The sequence below is a fragment of the Choristoneura fumiferana genome, chromosome 2, assembly GCF_025370935.1.
Source record: "Choristoneura fumiferana chromosome 2, NRCan_CFum_1, whole genome shotgun sequence".
Taxonomy (NCBI): Eukaryota; Metazoa; Arthropoda; class Insecta; order Lepidoptera; family Tortricidae; genus Choristoneura; species Choristoneura fumiferana.
Window position 1 is genome coordinate 6,891,244 of NC_133473.1, and position 8,360 is coordinate 6,899,603.

General features: G+C 36.2%; 1 protein-coding gene across 1 annotated transcript; it reads left to right on the forward strand.

Annotated features, from left to right (window-relative positions):
* Nucleotides 1–1,136: 1,136 nt before the first annotated feature.
* On the forward strand, nucleotides 1,137–8,241 carry PrBP (Prenyl-binding protein). The gene is given in 8 exon segments (XM_074106674.1): nucleotides 1,137–1,234; nucleotides 1,324–1,412; nucleotides 2,963–2,994; nucleotides 4,083–4,098; nucleotides 4,337–4,419; nucleotides 4,422–4,483; nucleotides 5,530–5,669; nucleotides 8,077–8,241. Coding segments are annotated over 8 exon segments (594 nt in total). The 5' UTR covers nucleotides 1,137–1,144; the 3' UTR covers nucleotides 8,159–8,241.
* The last annotated feature ends 119 nt before the right edge of the window (nucleotides 8,242–8,360 follow it).

The following is an 8,360-nucleotide window of genomic DNA, read 5'->3' on the forward strand; positions in this document are numbered from 1 at the left end:
CAGTATGTCGCAATGTGATCTTTGACAAAAGATGGTATTTTTGTAATGCTGCAATTATCCTAACCAACAAAAAGTTTTTCACCCCGACTTTGTCACTTCAAAGTTCAATATCTCAAAAACGTCTAAACCGATTTTGATGAAACATGTCTAAGAACCATTGCTAGAAAACCTGATTTCAAATAAAAGAAACCGCATTCAAATCGGTCCACTCGTTTAAGAGCTACGGTCCACAGACAGATACACAGACATACAGACACACAGAAACACCCCTCTTTTTACGTCGGGGGTTAAAAATTGTAAGCAAAATTGAATTAATCTGCCTTCAGCTCATAATTTAGCGTAAACCCTCCAGCGTTTATATAGGCTTCTTGGTTACTACCACAGGAAATTTCAGGGAAAGAAACATTGAATGAAAATAAAAAAATACTTGCAGTACTAGCGACACCTATTTAATATTTATCGTTTTCATCAAAATGGTTTGAAAAATTTGGATCATGCTATAAAACACTGGCGTAGTGCGGGCTCTGTATTAGTCATCATTCAGTTGGGTGACACTATTTACCGGCACGGATAATACCGATATGGAAATACCGCCCCAATATTTCGTGTACACGCCCATACAAACAGGTGTCAAACTGATAAGAGTTTCTATGGGAGTGTACACAAAATAATATGTCGGTGTTATACGGCCGGCAAATAGTGTCACCCCATTCAGTTTAACATTTGACAGCTAAACTTTCGAAATTTAGTGCAACTACTATATACTACTGGGTATTATATATATATGGGTATGGGTATTAGTGGTTGTATGTGGCTTTTTGCAGGATAATCAAAGTTTCCAATAAAGCAGTAGTAACTGATCACTCCATGAATACATACACGTAAATACTAAATTAGTTCCAGAACTCACTTCGTATACAATAAAACTATACTTAAGTATTCTCGAGAGAAGCGGTGACATTTGTAGGAACATACTTACAACAGTTTTAGTTAATAATGTTTTCGTAACTTGTAGAATAATGAAATTTCAGTTGAAAGCTGATATATAGTTTTTGAAAGTCTTTGGACTGAATTGTAAGTTATAATAAAATTATAAAACAAAATCATAAAACTGATGTTTTGGGTTATAATTCATAGATGTCGCATGTGCCTCATGTTCATGCCTTTCGATTTTGTTTGCATTATAATGATTATACTTGGTCAAATACGTCACGCATCAAAACGTCAAAAATATGTCAGTTTGTGTTGTGAAATAGAAAAAACTTACAATTAACAGATTTATTGCAAACAATTAATACAAAGATTTTAATTTAAACATTTCAGTACCTCAAACCAGTGAAGATGACCGAGGTTTTACCAGCGGAAGAAGTTCAAGAGGACCGTGTGGAAACCATCTTAAAGGGGTTTCAAGTGTATCCTTTTGCAATCAAGATAATTTTTCATCATACTCTCATTACATTATTCATCTTGATGCGTTATAAATTATGTGCGTCACTAAGACAAGGCAAGTTATTCCCATTCGCTCGCATCGACACTTCATTGTGTTGTTTTTTATTTTTTATCTAACAGATGGCTTGCAAATATATACATCATCTACAACTTTTTCTAAATACACCTATAATGCCATGTGCATTGTTGGCAGAAAACAAAAGAGCATAGGTCTATTAATCTCACGATCAAATATTTTATTTTGAAACCAAATAGTATTTTCTTTACCATTGCCACTGGCTCTGTTAAATGAAACCAAGAGCCCTTTAGTTTACCAGGATGTCTTGGAATCTGTTTCTAAATGGCAATTTACATAAATTTGAAGTACCAAGGAAAGAGTGATTACATGTATTGATATTGTATTTTTCACCTATGATGAGTTCTGTGGCACTTAAAAATTTTCCGAATTACGCATTCTTTTTTTTTATCTAGTATTTTAACGAGGCTTTAGTACACCAAATGTGACTATGTCAGCCTCATGGGGAGCCTCAGTTATATACACCACACTTACTATGTTCTTAAAATATTTTGAAGCAAAATAATAAAAAAAACTATATATTTTAAAAATATATAGCAATATCAGTGTTCATTAAATAGACTCCATCGAATATGATACAAAAATATTTATTTTATTAAATGACGAAATGTGTGAAACGGAACAGAATAGTGACGTGACACCACATTATCGGCAATTGCCGCGGTTCATTATTCGATAACAGTAAACACTGATATATTTTAAAATTTTAAACAAAACTTGCAAGATTTTGTAAACGCGCCAACAACACTTCACCACCATTTACAACTTACAAAATGCTGAAGTTGCTGGAGGATGCGTGCCAACATGTCACTGGCAAAAACTGGGCAAAAGTGGTTGATAAAACAAAAAATATTATACAGGACTACAGGACTGTGAGCATTTCGTTCGGATAGACAGGTTGCAAGATGAATTGATCATCAATGTCGCCGATGATTCAGATACCACAGATTCTGTCAGTAGTAATGAGGGTGCAATTTCTTCTGCAACTGGTGAATAAAGAAATATTTGTATTCTTTGTTTTATTTAAACATGTAGATTAGCACATACAATACTTTCTATTATATAGGTATTATGGTAGGTTGGTATATAATATATTTGTTTGCCGACCATACTTTGCTATGAAAACTGCATGCTGATAACGATCTCTATTAGCTGATGTAACCAGACTTTACAAATAGCAAATAAAGCCGAATGAAGCCGTATGGGCGGAAAGCTAGAAAAATAATATTTTTTAAAATATAATGCAACTTCTCCAAAAATAGGCACTAATAGCTCTTAGAAAAATCGATAGTTCACTCGATAAATGGTACATCTCTAAAACTGACAAACTCAAAACGTCACAGAACTCATCATAGGTGAAAAATACAATTGTGTTGATCTTAGCTTAGATATTCCACATATATTAATAAAATATTTCTTAAACAATAACTTGAACAGTAATTGGATGAATTTGCGAGATGCAGACTCTGGTAAGTTTTTATTTATTTTACAATATAAATTTAAATAAATATATAAGGCCGTCTTGCAGGAAAAAATAAATCTAGATTTAGTAGTTAATCCAGGCTTAAGCTTAACAGTTCCATACAATTTGACACTACTAAACTGAGCTTAACGCTGACTTGAGATTTATGTGTTTACTGCAAGTGGGCCTAAAAGGTTAGTAGATGTCAAATGGTACCAAAGAGCTGACTGCTTCCAAGGACAAAGAATTAGCTTGGTGGCTATTCAAAGAGGAAACATTGCCAGCTTCCTCCGGACCTAAGGCAAAGACTTGTATTTTTATGTAGGTATTTTAAGTTTAGTGTAGTTTTATTTATGTAAATAGGTTTAATTAACTTGTTATAATGTTATTGTTAAGACATTTTGCACAGACAATATGACAAAATTCGCCTGGAACAGATGCATAGGCCTGATTGATTGATTGCTATATTTAATTTTGATGTGGGTATTTCTCTACTAATTGGAAAATTTGAATTGTCCCCTGCAACTGACTGTTTTTTGGGGTGTTTGAAAAATTGTAACTAAAGAGGTAGTTTTATTTTTGGTATAATATTAGACAAGCTTAAAAATATGTGTGTTTTTAAACACAGAAACATTTTTCTTTGACATTTATTTTATCTCAACACGTTTTTCCAAAAAATCCAAGGACAACAGTTTTCCAATTAGTTAAGAAATGCCCATGTACGAATATCCATTTGAAAATATTATTTATATACAGAAAAATCATATAAGTTTCATATGGAGATAGTTTTTATGTGGAAAAATATATAAGTTCCAGAGGCCATTTAATAAAGGAATTCTTTGCAAATGAAATCATGGGCAATAGCTGTTTAGTATAGAAATAAATTAAGACCCTCACAATGTACGATACAGCGCCATCTATAGTTCATCTGCTGAACTAGATAGCTTGCTAATTAATCAAAAGTGATCAATTTTGGACTTTGACTGATTCAGGTAAATATTTTGCAGTTCTTCAAGTTATTCCACTTGCTATCTCCAGGTCATCAATGTAGTGAGAACGTTTCATATTTGAGAGTATTTAATTTTCCTGTTACAGGTAAAGTGATCTGGCAGTACGGAGGATAAAGTCCAAAACCAACCGGTGTGGATTTCGGGCACCCAACTTTACACACAAGGATGTACAATAAAAAGGAATTTTCAACAGAGGTTTTTCCAAACCGTTGGAGTTTTTTTTTTTACATTCATACTTGAATATAACAGGCGGACTGACGGAGGTCATATTAATATTTCTTCAATTAAGTTATTCCACTGCTAGGTCAAGGTGAGCAATGTAGTTCATATTTCAGAGAGAATATCAATGTCCTTCTCAGGAAAGTATTTGGAGTACAACGAGGTGGAGCATGATCGTGTGCCGAAGCGCATCCTCAAGTGCCGCGTGTGTCTCGAGAGATGAATTTCAGCTCTATCGAGTCCATGGAGAGATTCCGACTCGAACAGGTAATCAGGCGTTACTTCGCGGAGGTCCATATTAATGAATTGAAACAATTAAGCAAAGTAAATTAAAAAAAAGGTCAAAGGGTGAGCAAAGTAATTGTTTCAGTCATAGGTATGGTGGAAACTTGTAGATAGTTGGCATTGATCACTTTTTTACAATGTGGTCTAAGTAATTGCAAAACCATTTTAAGGAATAGGTTTATTCAATCATTTTATAACATTTTAGTAAAAAAATACTAAATGATTGTGTGTATATTTGCAAAATAACGTTTGACCTTTGTTTGACTTTCATTGTAAATAAACGTTATGTAACTAAACCACCTTATCCTAACACTGACAGGTGAAAGTGATAGAGGGCACTACGTTTTTAAATAATTGTGACGGGCAAGGATAACCGTAGTTTTTAACGCCATGGCAACTATGGTTAGATAAATTTCCGGTAACTTATAAATAGGAGAAAAAATTAAAAACCCATCTAAAACCAAAATCCTTCAAATTCGCCTATTTTATGAAAAAAATATTGCAAGACACCATGTTACTGACCGAAGCACTACCGCTGTCCTGAATAATCTTATTAGTGCGCCAGTTAGATTATCAAAAAATATTGGAAACGTAGGGGCTGTTTCACCACCCATTGATTAATTTTATTTGACGGATAAATGTGATGCCGTCTCCGTCTATTGGAACAAAACAAACAGAGACGGCATCACATTTATCCGTCAAATAAATTTAATCAATGGATTGTGAAACTAAGGGTATTCTTTCTTTTGTCAATTAAACAAAAAATTATGGAGGTAATAAAAGCTGTTAAAGTTCCACGAGACGTCACGCCACGGCACTTTTTAGCACGGTGTGTTGTCATTGGCCGAACTTTGACGCGCATCATCTTTGTAATTTTTTCTCCTGCTTGAGTCCAGTCACTTGGATCTTTTAAAGATGTCCTCAAATGTAAAACAACAAACAGTCAGTGTCAGTCAGTGTGTAAATAAACAGTCTTAGATTTGTCGCTATTGGCCAAAATTTGCTTAAAAGAAACTTTATATTTTCAGAAAGTGCTCTTCAAAGGCCGCTGCCTAGAAGAGTGGTTCTTCGAATTCGGTTATGTCATCCCAAACTCCACCAACACATGGCAGTCGGTTATAGAATCGGCGCCTGAATCTCAAATGATGCCTGCTAATGTATTAAGTAAGTATTTTATTAGAGCAGAAGTATTTCTCTAGTTTATTTGGTAAAAATCATCTAACCACCTCGCTCGGTCCACTGAGCGAGCGAGCGAAAAATCCACCAATAGAATTGCATAAAATTTCCGCCCCTCTTCAGTGGGCAGGGAGTTCGTAACTAGCTTAAAATTCATACAAAACCGGAAAGCGCAGTGCGGACACAGAGCAAGGAAGAGTAACGGGGAAGCGGGGCGGAGAAACGAGCGCAAGTGGGTAAGCGGGGAAGCTCTGGATCTCCGCTGTGCGTTACTTTCTCGCTCCGCTTCGCTAACTCCGCTCATGTGGACAGAAACAGTCCGCAACTCCGCCCCGCATTACGCCCTCGCTCCGCTCCGCTCCAGTGGACAGGCAGCAACAAGGAAGTGGACAAGAAATTCGTCTATATTTAGTTCGGTGATCTTTATAACGAATAGGGTAATAGTGTAGGGATATTTCGGGGGCGAACAATCGATCTATTGGTTTTATCTCTGGGAACGTGTTAAAGTTTTACACCGAAGGAAACATTTGCTCACCCTTAAAAATGAGTTTCCATTCTTTGCCAATGAGCTATCGCGTACGAATTCTCCACTAGAGGCGCTAGTGTAGCGCGAAGGTCTCCGAAATGTCAATCTCATAGTAATTGGGTGAGCTACGCGGGTTATTTATAATTAGAATAATTTTGTGAATATTTTGCAATATCTGAAATTAATTATGGCAATATGCGTTCCGGGGCAATGAATGGCTGTGTTTTGAGACGTTTTGTCTTTCGAAAAAGCTTTGTCCTCTCCTTTTTCCGAACAAAACGGGGAATTTGCAACACTGTGGCATGCTCGATATTTTTATGGTACGGTTTTAAGGTGTATTAAATATGATGTTTAATCTAAACTTGGTTTCACGCCCGTAATAACAACTTTGAAAGCATACTAAAAACCTCACGCAACAGTGCGCATCTAGTGAGACAAAAAACGATAGACCTCATTTTTCGTAAAAACAAAATGTTAAAGCGGCTTTCTAGACGCTTTACAGGCCCCGCCAATTTAGACACGACAAAGGGCCTGCCCTCTTGTTCTAAGAGGAGGCCTGTGGGCTAACTACGAAAATTCGAAAATTGAAGCGTTCGTACCGTCCCTCGCACTCTCGTATTAAATAGTATACCTACTTGTGTCGGCGGGACGGTACGATACGAACTTCGATTTTAGAATTTCGTAGTAGCCCTGCTGTTTCACTGATCATTGCCAATTTTATGTGGCAGATAAAAAAATTATCATGGAACTGACACCGAATTGGACCTAGTCCAAACTAAGCAAAGCTTGTACTATGATTGGCAACGGATAAACATACTTATTATTACTTATATAGATAAATACATACTTAAATACATATTAAACATACAAGACCCGAGAGCAAACATTAGTCAAAGTCAAAGTCAAAATATCTTTATTCAATTTAGGCTATAACAAGCACTGAATGTCAAAAAATAATCTACCACCATCTAGTATTATTCATACAAATATCTGCCCCGGCCGGGGACCGAACCCGGGACCTCAAGCTTCATAGTCAGGTTCTCTAACCCCTTGGCCATCCGGTCGTCGAATATGTGATGCAGTCTCTGTTATTCGGACTGATTTTATCTGTCACATAGAATTTAACATTTTGTGGTGACCTAGGCCCTAATAGTTTTTACTTAAATGAAACGATAAGTTATTAAAAATAGTATATTTTGAAATATGGTACCTACCATAATTCCTGACTAATATTTTAAATGCCAATATATAGGTATGCGCCCAAAGGAAGATCAGCGCCGTGGTTTAGTCGCAGTAGGTCCTTTGGCAGTACAAATGAAGGAAATTTATTAGTATGAAAGTAATATAACTAAAGGAACTACTAAGAATAATCCCCGTTTAGGGCCAGTACAGACGGACGTATTCCAGCTGCAACGTAACTGCCAACTGCCCATACATTTCAATTGCAGTCAGAGTGCAGCTGTGCCGACTGCAATCGAACTGCAACGAAAAACGTTTGGGCAGTCGGCAGTTGCGGTTACGTTGCAGTTGGAATGCAGTCCGTTTGTATTGGCCATTACAAGACTGGCAGATTGTGATTTCGGACCATTTCGTGAGACATGCGGATTTATAAACGATTTAATTCTTGTTTTTAAAAACACCCCCACGCAAAAAGAGGGGTGTTATAAGTTTGACCACTATGTGTGTCTGTCTGTGGCACCGTAACCGTACCTAGCTTTTAAACGGGTGGACCGATTTGAATGTGTTTTTTTTTATTTGAATTTTCTAGCGATGGTTCTTAGACATGTTTTTTTTGTACTATGTTTTCACGAAAACTTCTCTTTCGTTCTTTAATGCGTTTAAAACTTATTTTCTAATAATACTTTCATTCCAGTGGAAACGTCGTGATTGAAACCAAGTTTTTCGACGGCGATCTCCTTTTAACCACCTCGAAAGTGAGACTCTTCTACGTGTAACCGCCCTGCCGACCAACACGAGCATTTACTAGTCAATACTTTTAACGCATTTCTACACGTATTAAAATAAACAATATCAATTATTTCTTTTTTTTTGTTGTAGTTAGACGCTTAATTGACAGGGTCCGGAATTTCAGTGGCTTTAATATACTTTTCTAAATGTTTACGGATGATTGCATGGGAATTCGAGATTGTTCCATAT